This window comes from Cnephaeus nilssonii (genome assembly GCF_951640355.1).
Source record: "Cnephaeus nilssonii genome assembly, chromosome: 17".
Taxonomy (NCBI): Eukaryota; Metazoa; Chordata; class Mammalia; order Chiroptera; family Vespertilionidae; genus Cnephaeus; species Cnephaeus nilssonii.
The window spans coordinates 40,947,808-40,968,339 of NC_137088.1; the positions used below are offsets into that span (position 1 = coordinate 40,947,808).

General features: G+C 39.5%; 1 protein-coding gene across 30 annotated transcripts in view; it reads right to left on the bottom strand.

Moving 5' to 3' along the window:
- PBRM1 (polybromo 1) overlaps positions 1–20,532 on the bottom strand; it is a 134,287-nt gene that overhangs the window by 101,548 nt on the left and 12,207 nt on the right. For all 30 annotated transcript variants that reach the window (XM_079795194.1, XM_079795204.1, XM_079795197.1 and 27 more), the window contains 5 exons: positions 16,146–16,293; positions 11,451–11,594; positions 8,522–8,638; positions 4,163–4,231; positions 1,393–1,491 (listed from right to left, as the gene is read on the bottom strand). In XM_079795194.1, coding sequence (XP_079651320.1) covers positions 1,393–1,491; positions 4,163–4,231; positions 8,522–8,638; positions 11,451–11,594; positions 16,146–16,293 — 577 coding nt within the window. The remainder of the gene's footprint in view (positions 1–1,392; positions 1,492–4,162; positions 4,232–8,521; positions 8,639–11,450; positions 11,595–16,145; positions 16,294–20,532) is intronic.

Below are 20,532 nucleotides of genomic sequence, written 5' to 3' on the forward strand. Positions count from 1 at the left end.
TAAAAATCTAACAACTCAACAATAAAAACATAGGTAACCCAATTAAGTAATAGACTAAGGATCTGAACAGATACTTTTTCAAAGATATATGAATGGCACATGAAAAGATGTTAACATCACCAATCATTAGGGAAATGCTAATCAAAACCATAATGAGCTACTATTTCACATCCACTAGGATGACTATAGTAAAAACAAAAATAAAAAACAAAGTTGGTGAGGATGTGGAGAAATTTCACTTCCACATTGCTAGTAGAAATGTAAAATGGTGCAGCTGCTTTAGAAAAAAATTTGGTGGTTCCTAAAAGTTACTATATAGTTACCATGTGGCCCAGAAATTCTATTCCTAGGTATGTAACCATGAAAAATGAAAATATATCCACATAAAAATATACATGAATGTTCGTAGCGCACCCTATATAATAATCCAGTATAATAAAGAGGTAATATGCAAATTGACCATCACACCCTCACAAGATGGCTGCCTACGACCAGGCTGGCAGGGGGGTTAGTGAGGGATGACCAAACAACTGAACAAGCAGGCTGCGTGGGGCGACCAGGCTGGCAGGGGGGTTAGTGAGGGATGACCAAACGAATGAACAGCAGGCTGCGTGGGGCGACCAGGTCAGCGGCGGGGGGTGGGGGGCAGGGGGGGCGGCGCAGTTGGGGGTGACCAGGCTGGCGGTGTGTGTGTGTGTGTGGGGGGGGGGGGATTGGAGGGGGGGCGCGCACTGGGCAGGGCAGTTAGGGGCAACCAGGCAGGCAGGCAGGAGAGCAATTAGGAGCCAGCGGTCCAGGATTGTGAGAGGGATGTCTGACTGCTGGTTGGACATCCCCCGAGGGGTCCTGGATTGGAGAGGGTGCAGACTGAGCTGAGGGGATCCCTCCTCCCCCCCAACCCCCGTGCACTATTTTCATGCACTGGGCCTCTAGTTATTTTTAACAGCAATAAACTAAATGTCTAGCATCTGATGAATGGGTAAATAAAACATGGTATATACATATAATAGAATATTATTCAGCAGTGAAAAGAATGAAGTACTTACACATTCTACAACATGCATACCTTGAAAACATTATGCTAATATGAAATGTCCAGAATAGGAACATTCATAGAGACAAAGTAGACTGGTGGTTGCCTAGGGCTGGTGAGGTTGGGAGGAAATAGATATTGACTGCTAACTGGCTGGGGAGAAATGGATATTGACTGCTAACTGATTGTCATGATGGCTGCAGAACTCTGTGAATAAACTAAAAGCCATTAAATTGTACTCATTAGGTGAAATGCACAATATATAAATTTTTTATCAATAATGTTGTTATATAAAAATTATTAGCTCTAAATTAAGGTATCCACTCTTATCAATAAAAATCATAACAAAAAAAACTAACCTTGAATACTTGAGAACCAGGTTCATTATAAGTTTTGGCATTTTTTGCTAGAAGATCTATATCTTTGGCCATTGCATGAATACTCTTGTAGCTTCCATTCTATAGTAAACAACAAAATATACAAGTTCCTCTTATTAAAATTAATCAGAATGACCTTATTTTTTTTAAAAAAGAACTCCACATATTTTTTAATTGCCACTATGTTCCAAGTCTTTATTGGAAAGTACACATGAACAATATGTTAAAGTAAAAATTTATTAATATTGTCCATTTACAAACAAGTTTTTGAGGTAATTAACAAAACCAGAGCTAAATTATTCTCATAAAATAACTTACAATTTATTTTAAAAAAATCAAGGTAAAAGTTGTTTTACTTAGCAAACACACAGTTTCTACTTAGGTTCCAAGCACTGTTCTAAGTGCTTCATTAATACTAATTCATTAAGGTGGACTTAACAGTGTGAAGTAAAACTCCTCTAGTTTTATGGACCACTTCTGATAAAAAAAGGTCTAGCACAGATGTTAACATTTGTGCGTACCCATATCTTGACACTTATTCAATCCAAAATAACCCAGGAGACTCATAATTGCCTCAATTTACAAAGGAAAGGAAGGAGGGAGACTCTCTACTCAAAAGGTACACATGAGGACACAGAAATTGACATGTTCTAGAGAGAATGAGGAAACCAAATAAAGAAGAATGGATGGTGGGGAAGGGTAAAACCATGAGCACAGGCTGCGTAGGTAGAGTAGGGAAAATGAGGCAGAGTACAGAGAACCAGGCAAAGCAGAAGAGCTGGTTATTTGTCTTGTAGGGATACCCAATATCTGAGCACCCTTTTTATTTGTAGGAAATACCAACACAGGTGGTAGGGAAGGACCTACCTTTCACAACAGAGGGTAAAAGTGGGCAGATGGTAGCTTTGCCAGCAGCCTGGCAGCTAGGGCAAGGAGAAATAATTCATGCTTGAGCCTTGAGGGACTAAAGACAACAGCAAGGGAATGGAGGAATGCATTCCTAACTCCTGAAGGAGAGTAGAGTACAGGAGTGGAGCAGCGGGTGTCCAAGGCGCACATTGGCAAGTGACAGTGGTAACGGCAATGGCACCACAAAGAGACTGCGTATCACCTAACCTGTGCCATGACAGCCCTGAATTCTATTTCCCATAGCTCTCCTACCTTCCTTCTCAATGATTCCATGAACTATCTAATACCTTTTCATGAATTCCTTTCTGCGTAAATTAGCCAGAGCTTGTTGTTGAACTGGCACAAGCAGCTGCGACTTCCTTCAGCAGGCATTAGAAAACTAGTGACAAGTCTCTGGGTAGTGGAATAGCAGGAAGAAAGCTAGGGTCAGGAAGCAATATGCAGAGAGGACTAGAGAGCCTTTCATCAGAGAGGGAGTAAAGACTATTACAATTATTTAGACATAAGAGGACCAAGATCTTAATTGGGAATGTGGTGAAAGGAGTTGCTTCTGTGAGGCTTCGGAAGGAAAAGGACATAAGGTGAGAGGTCACAGAGTGAAGAATGGAGCTGAGGTATGGGTGTTTAAAGACCCACTCTGATTTTCTGTATTATGAAAACATTTTATCCCTAGATAGATGTTAGAAACCCTAGGGATTTAGGTTCTAGGAGATTAAGTCACTCCCAGTAGCACCTATTAGGGTGCCTGAAAAACCAGGAGGGAATTTGTACTGTAACATTCAGTGTAAATATTTCTATGGTACCAGTAATTACTACCCTGTTACTCTTTCCTACTCTTTTAGAATTTAAAACCAAGGAAGTTTCTCCCTCCAGGCAAACCACTGTGCTTTCAGGTTCCTTTCTCAATGACACCATATAACACATCATTTTCCTTTCTGCTTTATCTGCTAGTAGCCTCCTTACCCTGGGAGGATCAGTCACTCACATTACCAAGGCCACATCTCATAGATGCTCTAGGAGATGCTTCACATACATTATCACCGAGCTCTAAAACTCTGTGAAGCAGTAATACTACATTCAGCATACAGCAGAGGAAGCAAGCAGGTCGCCTGACCAAAGTGACATAGCTAATAGGAAGCAGAGCTAGGACCCTGGCTAGTATTTCAAAATGGTTAGAGCATTGACCCCAAGCACCAAATGGTCACAGGTTAATTCCCAGTCAAGGGCAGGTACCTGGGGTTGCACATTTGATCCCCGGCCCTGGTCAGAGTGCATGCAGGAGGCAACCAATCGATGTGTCTCTCTCACATTGATGTTTCTCTCTCTCTTCCCTTTCCTCCCTCCCTTCCTCTCTCCCTTCTACTCTGTCTTTAAAAAGCAATGAAAAAAATATCCTTGGGTGAGGATTAACAAAAAAACAACAAATAAAAAAATAAATAAAGCAGAGCTAGGAAAATAACCCAAGTTAGTCCAAATTCTAAAAACTAGATTTTTGGTATAATTTAGCTCATTTTTCCTATACCTTCTTTAACCTATGATAATCAAATTTTAATTCTCATTCATTTTCATTCACTCAATTAATAAGCACCTACTCTGTAGAGAGGAAGTAACAGTATAGGGGTTAAGAGCATAGACTTTTAGAACAGACTGCCTGGATCCAAATCCTAACTCTTCTCCTTAATAGTTGATGATTCGGGAAGTGATCTACCACTCTTATTTGCTTTCATTACGTTAATGTGATAATCCCTTACAGAGACATCTGCTTCTCGTTTTCTAAATCTCCATAAGAACATAGGCCAATCTACCCTAAACCACACACGATTACATATGGTCATCTTCATACCTGTATCCTCTGGGCAATGGTCTTGAGATCTATAGGTTCCTTAATTATTGCATAATAGTCTGGATATTGCTGAAAGACAAAAAGCCAGGCATGCTTAATAGGTGAAAGTATCCAGCTAATGAGAAAACAAGGAAGCACACTGACACTGACCATCTTAATCAACTGAGCAGCTTTATGGGATTCAAAACTAAAGACACAGCTGTCCAGCATATCAAGCTTCATGAACTACCCTCAGCATGTTATAGTTTATAGTTAGTACTTTTAATTATTATTATTATTATTTTAAAATATATTTTATTGATTTTTTATGGAGAGGAAGGGAGAGGGATAGAAAGTTAGAAACATCGATGGGAGAGAAACATCAATCAGCTGCCTCCTGCACACCTCCTTCTGGGGATGTGCCCGCAACCAAGGTACATGCCCTTGACCGGAATCGAACCTGGGACCCTTTAGTCTGCAGGCCGATGCTCTATACACTGAGCCAAACCAGTTAGGACTTAATTATTATTATACAATTAACACTTAATGTTTTAAAAAATTCTAAATTCAGCCCTAGCCGGTTTGGCTAAGTGGATAAAGCATTGGCTTACCGACTGAAGGGTCCTGGGTTCGATTCTGGTCAAGGGCATGTATCTCAGTTGCAAGCTCATTCCCTGGTCAGGGCACATGTAGGAGGCAGCCAATTGATGCCTCTCTCATATCGATGTTTTTTTCTGTATCTCTTCCTCCCTTCCACTCTCTCTAAAAATCAATGGAAAAATATCCTCAGTTGAGGAATAACAAATAAAATAAAATCTAAATTCACAGAATCACATAAATTAAAGGTCCCAAGATATCTGTGCCTAGAAATGAAGTAGAGGAATGCTTTTTGTTGTTGTTATTTTATAAGTTTATTTGAACCAAACTGATGCTGGGGAGCAAGATTTCAAATCCTCTCTAGAGGAATGTTTTTTAAGGACTTATTATAAGCTCTCTTAATTTTGCAATCTAAATAACACAACCATAAAAGTAAATAAATAATACAATTATGTCTTATCCTATATAATAAAAGCCTAATATGCTAAGTGCCCAGTCATCCAATAGGCTGTTCAACCAATCAAAGCATAATATGCTAATAATATGCTAAGGCCGCTCAAATGCTCACTATGACGTGCACTGACCACCAAAAGGCAGACAGTCGACCGGTTGACCAGTCATTAAGACATGCACTGATCACCAGGGGGCAGACAGTCGACCGGCTGACCAGTTGCTATAACATGCACTGACCACTAGGGGGCAGACGCTCAATACAAGAGCTGCCCCCTGGTGGTCAGTATGCTCCTGTTGCTCAGCCGGAAGCTGGGCTCATGGCTGGCGAGCACAACAGCGGTGGTGGGAGCCTCTCCCACCTCCGCCGCAGCGCTAAGGATGTCCGACTGACGGCTTAGGCCCGCTCCCTGCCGGAGCGCTCCTAGGGAGCGGGCCTAAGCCCTCAGTCAGACATTCCCTGAGAGCTCCCAGGCTGTGAGAGGGCACAGGCCGGACTGAGGTACCCCCACCGCTGAGTGTATGAATTTCATGCACTGGGCCTCTAGTTTCATATAAAATTCTTATAAAATGAAACTATGTTTAAGGAACAAAGCAAAGTTCTGTTTTCTTATCAAATGTTAGCTTATCACAGTAAGTAAAGTTAAACATGTTAGAGGAACGTCCTTGAAGGATTTCACAAAGCCTAGAGTGCATGCACTGCCCTGAGCCCTTCCTATATGTTATGTTCCTTGAAGTAAATAACTGAAGTTGACCAAAAATCAAAAGTTGATCTCCTCAGGTGTGATAGGTGTCAGAGGAAGTCAGATTGTGCTCTCCAGGCTCTTTCTACCTGTTCAAATCTTAGAGCCCAAACAACAACAAAAGTAAAGGCCACAGCTTTCATTCAATTACTAGGCTGAAGGGATGATCTCAGTGATGCTTCACCTTATCTGATCCCTCTGCTTATCCCTCTATTTTCTTAACCTTACTACTCCTTTCTTTGCTTGGATTAAACCCCTTTCCTGTCCACTCTCTTCACCAATTCTACTTCTGAGAAACAGTTTAGTAGACAAATTATGGCACAGCCACCCAAGTTGGGGTACAATGTAATCCAAGCTGCTGGCTCATGTATTTCCAACCCACCCCTCCCACTTAGCCAGTCCTACTTCGGAAAGATTTATAAAGGATAGGTAAAATCTGCCCTCCTCTCTTTGTTGTCTTTGGAATTGTTACACCCTGAAGGACCACTGGAAACCTGCTTTCCCCAACAAACTCCTGCTGCATGGTATTCCAAAAGCCTTCCCAGAATGGGGGAACTAGGTTATTACTATTTTATTACTCCAAATTAACCTTGGTGGCTCAACTAATACTGATTATCTCCTGCACAGTAAGTATAAACCTTGAGTAAAAATTGTACTCATCTCTCATATTTTTTATTGTAGTAAAATATACATAAGATTTACTATTTAGTCATTATAAATGTATAGTTCAGTGACAGTAAGTACATTCACATTATAGTGCAACTATCACCATCATCCATCTCCAGAACTTTTCATCCTCCCAAACTGAATCTCCATACCCATTAAACAATAACTCTCCACTTTCCCCTTCCTACCAGACTCTGGAAATTGCAATTCTACTTTCTGTCTCTATGAATTTGACTACCCTAAATACCTCCTCTAAGAGGAATCATATAGTATTTGCCCTTTTGTGTCTGGCTTATTTCACTTAGCACAATGTATTCAGGGTTCATTTTTATTTTAGCATGTGTCAGAATTTCATTTAAAAATTTTAAAGGTCAAATAATACTCCATTGTGTGTATATATCACATTTTCTTTATCCACTAATCTGTTAAGAGACACTTGGGCTGGTTCCATGTTTTAGTGATAGTGAACAATACTGCTATAAACATGGGTGTACAAATATCTCTTTGAAACCCTGCTTTCACTTTTTGTGTATACACCCAAAGTGGAATTGCTGGCTCATCTGGTAAATCTATATTTAATTTGTTTTGAGGAATCGTCTTACTGACTTCTTTTCTTAACATTTTAAACTGAAGTCCAATATAATAATTTTATTTTTCTAATCAGATCCACACTTAGGACATTAATGGTTATATGTGCTTTATACCTAATGTCATAAGTGTCCTATAACTAGTCAAGACACACATTTAAATAACTAGTCTTATTGATGACTAGTGGGGAAAGCTTCATGCCCCTCATCAGTCAACAAGCACTTCTTGCACATCTATGGCAGGCTGGGTTCCAATTACATGGTAGAGACACAAAAGAAAATATGGCTTTGTGCCTATCATTAAGAAATTCAGGGCCCAGGGAAGGAGGTAGACACAAAAGTAAATGATCACAATGGAGGAATTAATTTATCTTCCTCTCATTCTGTCTCCTGAGCAAAGAGAATGTTTTTTGTCTTTTATAAATAAACTAGAGGCCCAGTGTACAAAATACGTGCAAGGGACTCGGCCTGAGGCAAGCCGTGGCAGCTGCCTCGGCCCTCACAGCCCCAGCTTCGTCCGGAAGTTCGTCAGGAAGGACATCCGGTCTAATGAGCATATTATGCTTTTATTATTATAGAAGAGTTAGTTTACGTGTTTATTTTATCATTTAGAATTACCCATCTTAGAAACAACCCAAAAGCCCATGAAGAGATGAATAGATAAACAAAATGTGGTATATAAACAAACCATACACACACACACACACACAATGGAGTATTAGCCTTAAAAAGGAAGGAAATTCTGACACATCCTACAACATGGAGGAACTCTGGAAACATTCCACTAAAGTGAAATAATCCAGACACAAAAGGATAAATATTGTATGATTCCTCTTATATCAGGTACTAAGTCAAATTCAGAGAAAGACAGAACATAGAATATTGGTTACAGGGCATGGGAGGATGGAGGAGTAAGGCGTTATTGTTTAATGGATACGGAGTTTAGGAAAATGAAAATTTCTGAAGATGGATGGTGGTGATGGTTGCACAATAATATGAATGTAACTAATAACACTGAACTTTTAAGTATTACTGGCAAATACTTAAAATGGTTAAATAGTAATCTTATGTTATGCATATTTTATGACAACAAAAAATACACAGAATTACCAATCAAGAAACAAAAACACAAAATTTTTTTCAAAACATACAACCTTCTGGCCAAGTATAGAACATATCCCGTGTGTGCTGCTGAGACCATGAGGAGGAGCTCTTGGCTATCTCCAATGCCTTCCATTAACTGTACTCTATTTACTAAGAATAAAACATTTGAAATACTTAAAAATAAAACAAAACACCCACACTTGAATTCATCTATCTTTAATTGTATCACTTACCACTTTAGAAGGCAGTTTCTGAAAAAGTTCGCTAATGAGATGTCCTGATGGATTTGTGGCTACAACTATGGCTTCAAGAAGCTGCTCCAGGATCTCCTTCAAGTAACTTGGAGAAGACTGGAAGGAGGGGTTTGAGAGAAAGAAGAGAGGGGAGAAATAAGTACTTTACAAGAGAAATCCCAAAATAAATGCTTTAAATACTTCCCAAAATTTGAAAGCCAACTCAAAGAGCAACTTCTAAACAGTACTTATTTTAAGTACAAGTTTTAAGAATACCATAGAAATGCTCTGGATGCTGAATGTGGTGGCTGTACTCACAGAATGGCACATGTGAAACTAATGAGGCGCTTCACATATTTCAGTAACTAAATCTTTTGGATAAAGTCCTTTCATAAACTCCATTCCACAGTAAATATTGTTAACAGTGAATTTCAAGTACCATATGTATAAATGATTAGACATGCATACCTTTTTTGGGTCTGAGCAACTAATAAAGAAAAACATGCCCCATGATACCGAGTCATTTCTACACCTGCTGTTCATATCTACTGAAGTCTTGATATTCTGGTAGAATAACTATATATGTAAAGTGGAAACAACATACTTTTCACCAGAGCATGCTTTGCCATCTCTAATAACAGAATTCAAGTTATATCAAAACTGACTGGAGAGTAAGTCAATTAATGCATATCACTTCTCTCCAGATGGCCAGCTTATCCTACCTTAGTCACTGTTTCAACATGGAAAGTATATGACCCAAAAAGTACCTGGCCAGTTTCTATAGTGAGCACTGGGATATCTCATTCAAGGTTTATAGTAAATGGTAGTTCAAGTACAAACAATGTTTTGTGCATATTATATAAATATTAATAATTATTTCTGATTTAAATATTGAATGCACTAGTATTTTTGTCCTAATCTAATAGGTCTTTTTATTTAGTATAATCTCAATATTAAGGTCCCCTAACATTAACTATACAGAGAGGGCTTTAACAAATCTCTTGGGTCTACCACAGAGCCTGGCAAAAAAAAGACACACAATAAATATGTAACATGTAAGACGTGGTTAGCTGAGAGTCTCCAACCATATAAGCTTAGAGAACCAACATAACACTGATGAAATCAGATTAAAATATCCATGTTTAAGTCATTTACTTCCTGGCTAAAACATGGCACCATAGAGTTAGCTTCAAAAAGAGGAGAATTATATTCTACAGCCAAGATTCCTCTCCTCCAAGTCAAACCAGCTACTTTGTGTTGCAGGTCACAAAAGAAGCAGGGTATATAAATGCAGTCATATAACCTATTCCCACAATTGAGGAAAACTCCAAAGACATCATTCTTAATTTAAAAATGAAAAACTTGAAAATTCCTTCCTCCTTCTTGAGAACCTTAGGGCTAGAAAGAAGTTTGGGAAGTGAACGTGCAAGATCCTTCCAATTTTTTACTGAAAGAAGCACAGGCAATTTCTAAATGTAGGCATTCTCATTTTGACTAGAACCCTGGAGGCCTAAATTAAGGCTGAGCCCCCTGTAGGTAATGAATCTTCTGCTTAAGAAAGCATGTTGCTGTTCCCATATTAATATCAGAGAGTAAAATTTCAGGGAATCCCTAATTAATTGCCTTCGACCTAATTCCAATCTTTTAACTTCTAGAAAGAAAGTGACAAGGTCCCTAGAAACTAGCTTTTGAGACTCCACAAAAAAAGGGTATGTTTTGAAAAATTCACCCACCATATTTCTTTCTGTGTTGAAGTTTCAGGAAAAAAAAGGGAAATGCACTGCTTTGGGTGTCTTACTATTTAGCTGCAGAAGAGAGATGTAATTCCTCAGGAATTAATTATTCTTTTTCAAACGTTCATTCAGCAAGAAGTATCAGTACCACCCTGGCTAGTGTGCCCAGTGGTTAGATCGAACACAAGGAAGGGTTCGATTCCCAGTCAAGGGCATAGACCTGGGTTTTGGGTTTGCTCCTGAGCCCCAGTCAAGGCATGTATAGGAAGCAACCAATAGATGGGTCTCTCTCACATCCGTGTTTCTCTCTTTCCCCCCCCCCACCCCCCCTTCTCTCCCTTCAAGTCTCTTTAAAAAGTAAATGGGAAAAAAATATCCTCGGGTGAGGATTAACAAACAAAAATTCAAAAAAAGGAATTTATCAGTACCTACAAGTCAGGCACAGTCTACATGTCAGGAATAGGTGAAGAAGGTGATTTATTTTGTGGACTATAATTCTACTTGGGGGAAGACAGAAAGTAAACATCTAATTTAATAAACAAGTTAGCTGACCAAGTTATATATTGATAAAGACTGAAGACCAAAGAGATGTGATGACGGAAAACGAGTGTGGAGCAAACAATTTAAATGGGGTGGTAAGGAAAGTCCTCTCCCAGTTAAGTGTTATTAGAATAATGAAAAAGAGCAGTGTTATTAGAATTAAGTGTTATTAGAATAATGAAAAAGAGCAGTGACGAAGAGCTAAAAGAAGCACATTCCAAGCAGAAGTAAGAGTAACTGCAAAATTCCAGCGACAGGAACACACTTGGCACATTCTAGGAACAGTACTCAGTCTAACCCACAAAAATATTCCTAAGGTGATTCCATTGACTCTCCAACATTTAATCACAACACAGCCTACTCTTACATGATATCTCAAATAGGAACATTGAATCACTGATGATATGAACATTCTCTTTCAAACTGAGCAGGAAATATGCATTAATAAATAAGAGCAATTCAAAAAAGCAATCACACATGGGACACGTTGTCCTGGATGTCTTATGATTCCTTTTAATTGCAGTGGGTCTGTCTATATTATGCCCCTTGACCCTCTCAGTTACCAACACAACTATATAGAAAGACCACAACAGCCCAGAGAAAAATCACAGGGGCCTTGTCCACTTCCCAACAGCCCATTCCAGCTGCGCACTTACTCCTTCAGTCACTGTGCCTTGATTGTCTTGTCCATCTTCATCATCATCTTCATCATCTGCTTCTCCTTTCTGAACAAACTCGTTTCTTGTTCGAAGGTACAAATCCCAGAGTTTGCAAGCAGCTTTATATTCAGGAGAATCTGGCTGTATATTAGCAAAGAGAAGAGAAAAAAAAAAGCACTTTAATATTTTATTATAAATCAATTACTATTTTTAAAGCATCCTGTTCTAGCAGAGACCGGTATTCTAAGATGTAACTTTAAAAACTCTACTACAAATGTTAAACTCCTTATGATTAAAAGATACATGGGACACAATTTCTTTTCTCAAGAACTAAATGTATGTTTTAAAGGCATTCTGAAATAAATTTAATTTATTTATGCCTATCTTATTACAGAAAGATTTGAGGCAGAAGAGAAATGATTTGCTAAATTAAGACTCATTATTACTAAGAAAGCCACTATGGAAAACAGTATTGAGATTCCTCAAAAAAAAAAAAAACTAAAAATACATACAACCCAGCAATTCTACTTCTGTGTATTTATCCATAGAAAACAAAAGCACTAATTTGAAGACACATTGCACCCCCTCTGTTCATTTCAGCATTATTTAGAATAGTTAAGATATGGAAGCAATCTAGGTAAGTGTAAGTTGTGTATGTACACATGTACACAACATACACACACACACACACACACACACACACACACACACACACACTGGAATATTACACAGCAATAAAAAAGGAGATTTTGCTATTTGCAACAATATGGATGGACCTAGAGGGTATTATACTAAGTGAATTAAGTCAGACAAATACTGTATGGTTTTATTTATATGCGGGATCTAAAAAACAAAACAAAACAAATGAAGAAACAAAATACAAACACAGACTCAGAAACACAGACCAAAGGGATGGTTGCCAGAGGGGCAGGGGGTGAGGGGGATAGGTGAAAAAGATAAAGGGGAATACACCCCAATCTCCACCCAGCTCAACCATGCCTAGCTCAATCATGGCACTGTGGGAAAGGAGAGGTACAAGATGAATCATCTCCTGTGAGAGCTCATCATGAGCTAGACCTAGCATCTGGCCTAGAATAAGCAACAAATCTCTTCTCTAGATCAATCCAACTTCAATCTGAGCCTCAAAGAATCTCTAGAGATAAAATTCCAACAACTATTAGCTTCTGGTAAAAATTCATGAAACATACAAGAATAAAAGAATCACAACAGAAAGCTAGCAGAAATGACAGCAAACCAGACATGCAAATACTTCAGATATTGGAATTATCTGCCATAAAATAAAAACATGTTGAATATGTTTAAAGAAACAATGGGATTAAAGATTTAAGCAAACAGCAAGGAACCCTAAAAAAACACTACCAAGATACAAAAAATAGAAATATTAAAATGTAAAAATGTAATGGATTGGTTTAAAAACAGATTTCAAAGAAAATTAGAAAAGCAACAAAGACACAAAATAGGGGACTGTGAAAGGTTAATGGAAATGGAGACCTAAGAGAGTTCTGATATAATTTTCAATCTTAGTTCTATAAGAAGAGAGAATGGGGCAAAGGCGATATGTAGCCATAATGGCTGAAAACTTTCCAGAAGTGATGAAAAACATCCATCCAAAGATTCAGAGTCCTATAACTCCCAAATTATATAAATAAATATATATTCACATCTAAACTTATCACAGTAAAACTACAGAATACAAAAGGCAAAAAGAAAATACTAAAGATAGTCAGAAAAGAAAGATAGATAACCTTTAAATGAGCTATAATTATATTAACAGATGACATCTCAATAAAAATAAAAGAATGAATAAAGAAGGTAGTACGTTTGTAAGTAAAAATAAACACTGCAGCAGGGATCTAGTGGGAATGGGAAAGGAGTGTAGTCACTGCTTGCCCTGGGGTGTCACAGTGGATTTGTGTCTGTAGGGAAACCTCAGTTGTCACAGAGCAATTTGGCCTGTGAGAGGCCAGAAGTGTAAGAGGGGAGTGTGGGCATTGGGCGCCGTGGGGTGTTACTGTGTCCATGGAAATCCTGGGGTATAACAGTAGTTTTTTTCCTATCACCTATATTTCAACTTTTTTTGTGATAACCATTATCACAAAAGGAGAGGTAGGGATAGATAGAAACATCAATGATGAGAGAGTATCAATGACTGCCTGCCTCCTGCACGCCCCACTCTGGGCATGTGCCCTAACTGGGAATCCAACCATGACCTCCTGGTTCATAGGTCACGCTCCAACACTGAGCCATGACAACTGGATAGCACTCTCCTCATATTCACAAAATTTATAGCAGCACTGTTTATTATTGCTAAGAGTAGAAACAATGCAAATGTCCATTAACTAGGAAATGGATAAACAAAATGTGGTATATCGATATAATACAGGGTGGGGAAAAGTAGGTTTACAGTTGTTCATATGGAAAATAATACAATAATTAATGATACAAGAATAAACTCTGTGTTTTGTGTACTCACAACTGTAAATTTACTTTTGCCCCAGCCTTTATATGTTATGACATGGATGAACCTTACAGATATTATGCTCAGTAAAAGAAGCTAGTCACCAAACGCCGTATCGTATATGATTCTATTTATATGCAATGTCCTGAATAGGGAAATCCATACAGAAAGTAAATTGGTGGTTGCAAGAGGCCCCTCGGAGGAGGGACAACAAAGAGTGCATGCTAATGGATATGGTTTTCTTTTGGGGATAATGAAAATATTCTGGAGTTACATAGTGGTAATAGTAGCACCACTGTTAATATATTAAAAATCCCTGAATTCTACACTTTAAAAAAGTGTGTGAATTATAGCTCAAATAAAATAAAAAATATATGTACACACACAGTTTCAAGAATAAATCTAACAACATTTTTATAGAATCTTTATGCAAGAACATTTATAGTTTTGATAAACTAAAGAAGACTTAAATAAACGAAGACACAGCAAATTCATAGATTGGAATAATCAATATCACAATTATGTCAATCCTCCAAAATATGATCTACAGAGAGTCAATGCAGGCCCAATAATAATTCCAAAATTTTTTTTGTATGCTTATTGACTTAACACACTAATATTAAAATGTATAAGGAAATGCCAAGAATGTATAAGGAAAAGGCTAAGAATAGCCAACATGCTTTCCTTAACAGATAAAGAATTATAAAGCCACTAGAGGCCCAGTGCATGAAAATTCGTGCATGGGGGGGGGGGTCCCTCAGCCCGGCCTAACCCCTCTCACAGTCCAGGAGCTCCCAGGAGCCCTCAGGGGATGTCCTCCTCTGTGGGAGGCAACCGGACTGATCAGGGGAAGGTACTGCCCCCATCACCGCGTTGCGGGCCCTCAGCCCTCGCTTCTTAGTGCTGGCCCCGCCCCCCACCCACTGGTAGGTGGGGGGATCTGGGGCCAGGTCGGCTGTGGGAGGGGCTGTGGGAGGTTGAGGCACAGCAGATTGCACCCTGACCAGCCTCTGTGGAGGTGTGGCGCCTGGACCAGGCCCACACTGCTGCGTCTGTAGCTGCCTCTGTGGAAGGGGCAGCACTGGGACAGGGCCGCGCTGTGGCCTGTCCTGTGCCGCCTCTGCAAAAGGTGCCGTGGCGCCGGACCACCTGCCTCTCCCACGCAGTGGGGCCCTGGGCCCTAGGCCCTCACAGCCGCTATGGCTTTGTCTGCCCTAGTTAGCATATTACCCTTTTATTAGTATAGATGCCCTAGCTGGTATGGCTCAGTTGATAGAGCATCAGCCTGCAGACTGAAGGGTCCTGGGTTCGATTCCAATCAAGGGTACATGCCCAGGTTGTGAGCTCGATCCCCAGTGTGGGGCATGCAGGTGGCAGCCGATCAGTGATTCTCTCATCATTGATGTTTCTCTTTCTCCCTCTCCCTTCCTCTCTGAAATCAATTTAAAAAAAAAAAAAAGAATTATAAAGCCATAGTAATTAAGGCAGGAATAGAATAGCCCAGGAATAAACTGGCCAGAACAAAAGGAACAGACTAAAAGGTCAGAAAGAGAGCCATGAGCACATGGAAACGATGACAGTACTGACACTGCAGACAAATGCAGAGGGGTTGGCCTTTTCAAGATGCTGCCTATACCTGTGGGAGGAAAATATCTCTACCTCACAAAAAACACAAAAATCAATCTCTGTAGCTTTAAGGCTTAAATGTAAATGACAAAGCTATTAAACTTTCAGAAGAAAATATAAAAGAAGAATATCTTCATAAACTTTAAGCAAGAGGAGTTTCTGAAACAAGACACAAAGAGGGATAAACCACAAAGTTCAAAACCACAAAGCTCAAAAGTGCATTTGAATATATTAAATTAAAAAACTTCTCTTCATCAAAAGAACCATAAAAAGAGTGAAAAAGTAGACTCACAATGGAAGAAGATATCTGCAACACATATAAGAAAAAAAATGATCAGTACCTACTATAAAAATTTCTAGAAATATGAAAATGACAAACTACTCAAGGAAAAAATAGACAAAATATCTGAGCAGACACAGAATAAGAATAGTTCATAACCATATAAATGTTCAATCTCCTTACTAAGAAAAGAAATGCAAACTCAAACCATCAAATAAGAAACCACTACAAACTTACAAAATTGATAAATACTAAAAAGCCAGACAATTATCAAATTGGATACCTTCCAAATTTGATGCTTTCTTACCTTATAATAGGCCTTTGCATTGTTAAAAAGCAGCTGGAAGTCAGCAGTCAGCAGATTAACATCATCATACTCCTCCATTTTTAGTTTCTGTTGGATTTTCATCAAGTCAATGGGCTGAGAAACGACTTCATAATAGTCTGGTTGATTTCTGTTATAATTTAATATTTTTTAAAGGTATTAATCCAAAGCCTATAAAAATTATATTTCAAACTATCTATAGTAATGTCAATATTTCAAGTGATAGAACACACTAGACTTACTGTCATTACTGGAACTAAAAGGGAGTAGCAAAAGAAAGATACACATGCATGCCCTTTTCAAAATATAGATGAGTGATATAAAAACCTAAATGAACATATGTCTTAGTCTTAAATACTACCAGTATAGCCATTTTAATTCTGTATAGCTAGGTTTCTCTCTGTTTCTTCTTCTCAGCAATCCCTTTAGCATTTCTTATAATGCTGGCTTGCTGGTGATGAACTCCTTTAGCCTTTTTTTTTGTCTGGGAAGCTCTTTATTTGTGTATTTTGAATAATAGCCTTGCTGGATATAGTAATCTTGGACTCAGATCTTTGCTTTCCATTACCTCTCAATAATAACCCTAAATATAAATGGATTAAGTGCTCCAATCAAAGGTGTAGGGCAGCTGAATGGATACAAAAACATGACCCAACTATATGCTGTCTACAAGAGACCCACTTCAAAACAAAAGACACACACAGGATGAAAGTGAAGGGATGGAAAAAATTTTCCATGCAAATGGAAAAGAAAAAAAAATCTGGAGTAGCAATACTCACATCCAACAAAATAGACTTTAAAAGTATCATGCTAAATGAAATAACACTGTTGGAGAAAGATAAATATCATATGATCTCGCTCATTTGCGGAATATCATGAACAACATAAACAGAGCCAGAGGGGGTAAAATATACTAGAATATAATAGAAATAATCCTGTTATTTGCAGATTTTTAATATTTCCTACAACTTTTGTGATATCATACTATGTTGGTACAGTTTTGGTAATGTCATTATACTTAAAATCCTTTTATTCTTGAAATATTAATGTTTATTGCATGTATTATTACATGTAAGATCATTTTTCTTGAATAATTGGAGTTTATTTGCATGTAACATCATACTTAAAATAATTTTTCTTGAGATGTTGTTTATTGCATGTACATTCTTATATTTAAGATAATTTTTCTTGAAATATTAAGGTTTATCACATGTAACATTATATTTAAAATCCTTTTTCTTGAAATAAAATAAATCCTGAAAAAAATAAAAAATAAAACCAGGTCAGAGGAGAAACCAAGATGGCAGCATAGGTAAGCACCTAAACTGCTGCCTTGCACAACAATTTCAAAACAACAACTAAAAGACAGAACGGACATCATCCAGAACCACAGGAAGGCTGGCTGAGTGAAAATTCTACAACTAGAAGGAAAGAGAAAAGCTCACGGATAATCAGAGGAGCTGCAAAGGGTTGAGGTACAGAGACACACGCGCAGAGAGGAAGGGCGACCGAGTGCCTGGCTGGCTTTCTCTGGCAGGAGGGGAAAGGACGCCCCCGACTGCACTGAACCCCAGTTCCGGCTGAAACCCCGTGGTCCCAGGCTCATATGGGGGGAGTCTGGACTGTCAGGTAGAGAGAAAGGCACTCGGAGACTCGGGGGAGCCGCGGTGGGCAGGGGTCTGGAGGCGCGTGCGAGTGCGCGCAGAGAGGACTGACTGCGGAGGTTGCAGCAGGCTTTCCCTAGCAGAAGGGAGTCAGAAGCTCCTGACGGCGCTGAACCCGTTACAACTGCACTGAAACCCAGTTCTGGGTGAGCCCCTGGGGGACCCACGCTCTTACAGGGGGAATCTGGACTGTCAGGCGGAAACTCAGGGGAGCTGCGGAAGGCAGAGGTCTGGAGGCGCGTGCACGAGGGCAGGGCTGACGGGAAGCCAAGACTATCTGCTCAGCCCTGAGACTCCGCCCCATCCAAGCTGAGCACAGAGGCTTTTGCAAGTTTGCAAGTCTGGTCCTATAAGGCTGTCTCCAATACAGAAGGTTTCCTGGCGTAGACACAGCTGATACTCACAGCCAATTGGCCTGGAGGTCAATTTCTCCCAGTGATACCAACAACAATCAAGACTTAACTACAACAAGGCTGTACACACAGTCCACAAAGGGGTGCACCAAAAGTGTCCACTTCAGGTAACTGGGGAGGCTGACCCACTGGGCCATATAGGAAACCTAGCACACAAAGCTACCCTACCAACTCAGGGAAGCAGTGAAAATGCGGAGGCAAAGAAACAGATCACAAATGAAAGAAATGGAGGAGAACAAACGACTGGATATAGAATTCAAAAACCACGGTTATAAGGTTTTTCAAGAATTTCCTAGAAAAGGCCGATAAATTTAACGAGACCCTCGAGGATATGAAAAAGCACCAACTAGAAATGAAACATACATTGACTGAAATAAAAAATATTATACAGAGACCCAACAGCAGACTAGAGGAATGCAAGAATTAAGTCAAAGATTTGAAATACAAAGAAGCAAAAAACACTCAACCGGAAAAGCAAAAAGAAATAGGAATCCAAAAAGTTGAAGATAGTGTAAGAAGCCTCTGGGACAACTTCAAGCGTACCAACATCAGAATTATGGGGGTGCCAGAAGAAGAGAGCAAGATACTGAAAACCTATTTGAAAAAATAATGACTGAAAACTTCCCCCACCTGGTGAAAGAAATAGACTTACAAGTCCAGGAAGCGCACAGAACCCCAAACAAAAGGAATCCAAAGAGGACCACACCAAGACACATCATAGTTAAAATGCCAAGAGCAAAAGACAAAGAGAGAATATTAAAAGCAGCAAGAGAAAAACAGTTAATTACCTACAAGGGAGCACCCATACGATTATCAGCTGATTTCTCAACAGAAACTATGCAGGCCAGACGAGAGTGGCAAGAAATATTTAAAGTGGCCGAAACCGGTTTGGCTCAGTGGATAGAGCGTCGGCCTTCGGACTGAAAGGTCCCAGGTTCGATTCCGGTCAAGGGCATGTACCTTGGTTGTGGGCACATCCCCAGTGGGGGTTGTGCAGGAGGCAGCTGATCGATGTCTCTCTCTCATCGATGTTTCTAACTCTCTATCCCTCTTTCTTCCTCTCTGTAAAAAGTCAATAAAATATATTAAAAAAAAAAAAGAAATATTTAAAGTGATGAATAGCAAGAACCTAGAACCAAGATTACTCTACCCAGCAAAGTTATCATTCAGAATGGAAAGTCAGATAAAGAGCTTCACAGATAAGAAAAAGCTAAAGGAGTTCACCACCACCAAACCAGTATTATATGAAATGCTGAAAGGTATTATTTAAGAAGAGGAAGAAGAAAAAAGTAAAGATAAAAATTATGAACAACAAATACATATCTATCAACAAGTGAACCTAAAAATCAAGTGAATTAACCCTTTGCACTCGCTTGCTTTTTTCTCAATTCCTTTATTTTAATGCTAACCGTGTCGAGTCACACTCGACATCCGAGCGCAAAAGGTTAAAAATCTGAGGAACAGAATAAACTGGTGAATATAATAGAATCAGGGGCATAGAAAGGGAGTGGACTGATAATTCTCAGGGAGAAAGGGGTGTGGGGGGTATGGGAAGAGACTGGAGAAAAATCGTACACCTATGGATGAGGACGGGGGGGGGGGGGAGGTAAGGGCAGAGGGTGGGGTGGGAACCGGGTGGAGGGGAGCTATGGGGGGAAAAAGGAGAAACAATTGTAATAATCTGAACAATAAAGATTAAATTAAAAAAAAGAAAACACCAAAAAAACCAGGTCAATGGTATCTCCTGCAAATGAAAATGATTTATACTTCATGGTGTTCAATAGTGGCTGAAAACAGGTATTTCAAAGCTTTTTATCAGCTTACGAAATGGACTGCATTTCTTCAGTTAGTGACCACAGAACTTTTTCTGCCAAGTACTATCAAGTGCCTCATAGATACTATCCTATATAATAAAAGGCTAATATGCAAATCGACTGAACGGCAGCTATGATGTACACTGACCACCAGAGGGCAGATGCTCAACGCAGGAGCTGCCCCCTGTTGGTCAGTGCACCAGAAGCCGGGCTCACGGATGACAAGTACAGCAGTGGTGGCGGGAGCCTCTCCCACCTCCATGGCAGCGCTAAGGATGTCCGACTGCAGGCAGGGAGTGGGCCTATGCCATCAGTTGGACATCCCCTGAGGGCTCTCGGACTGCAAGAGGGTGCAGGCCGGGCTGAGGGACACCCACCCCCCACCGCCCAGTGCATGAATTTTGCGCACCGGGCCTCTAGTACCACTATAATATCAATTACTAAAGTTCCAAAAGAGAAAGCTGAGGCCCTTGGCACA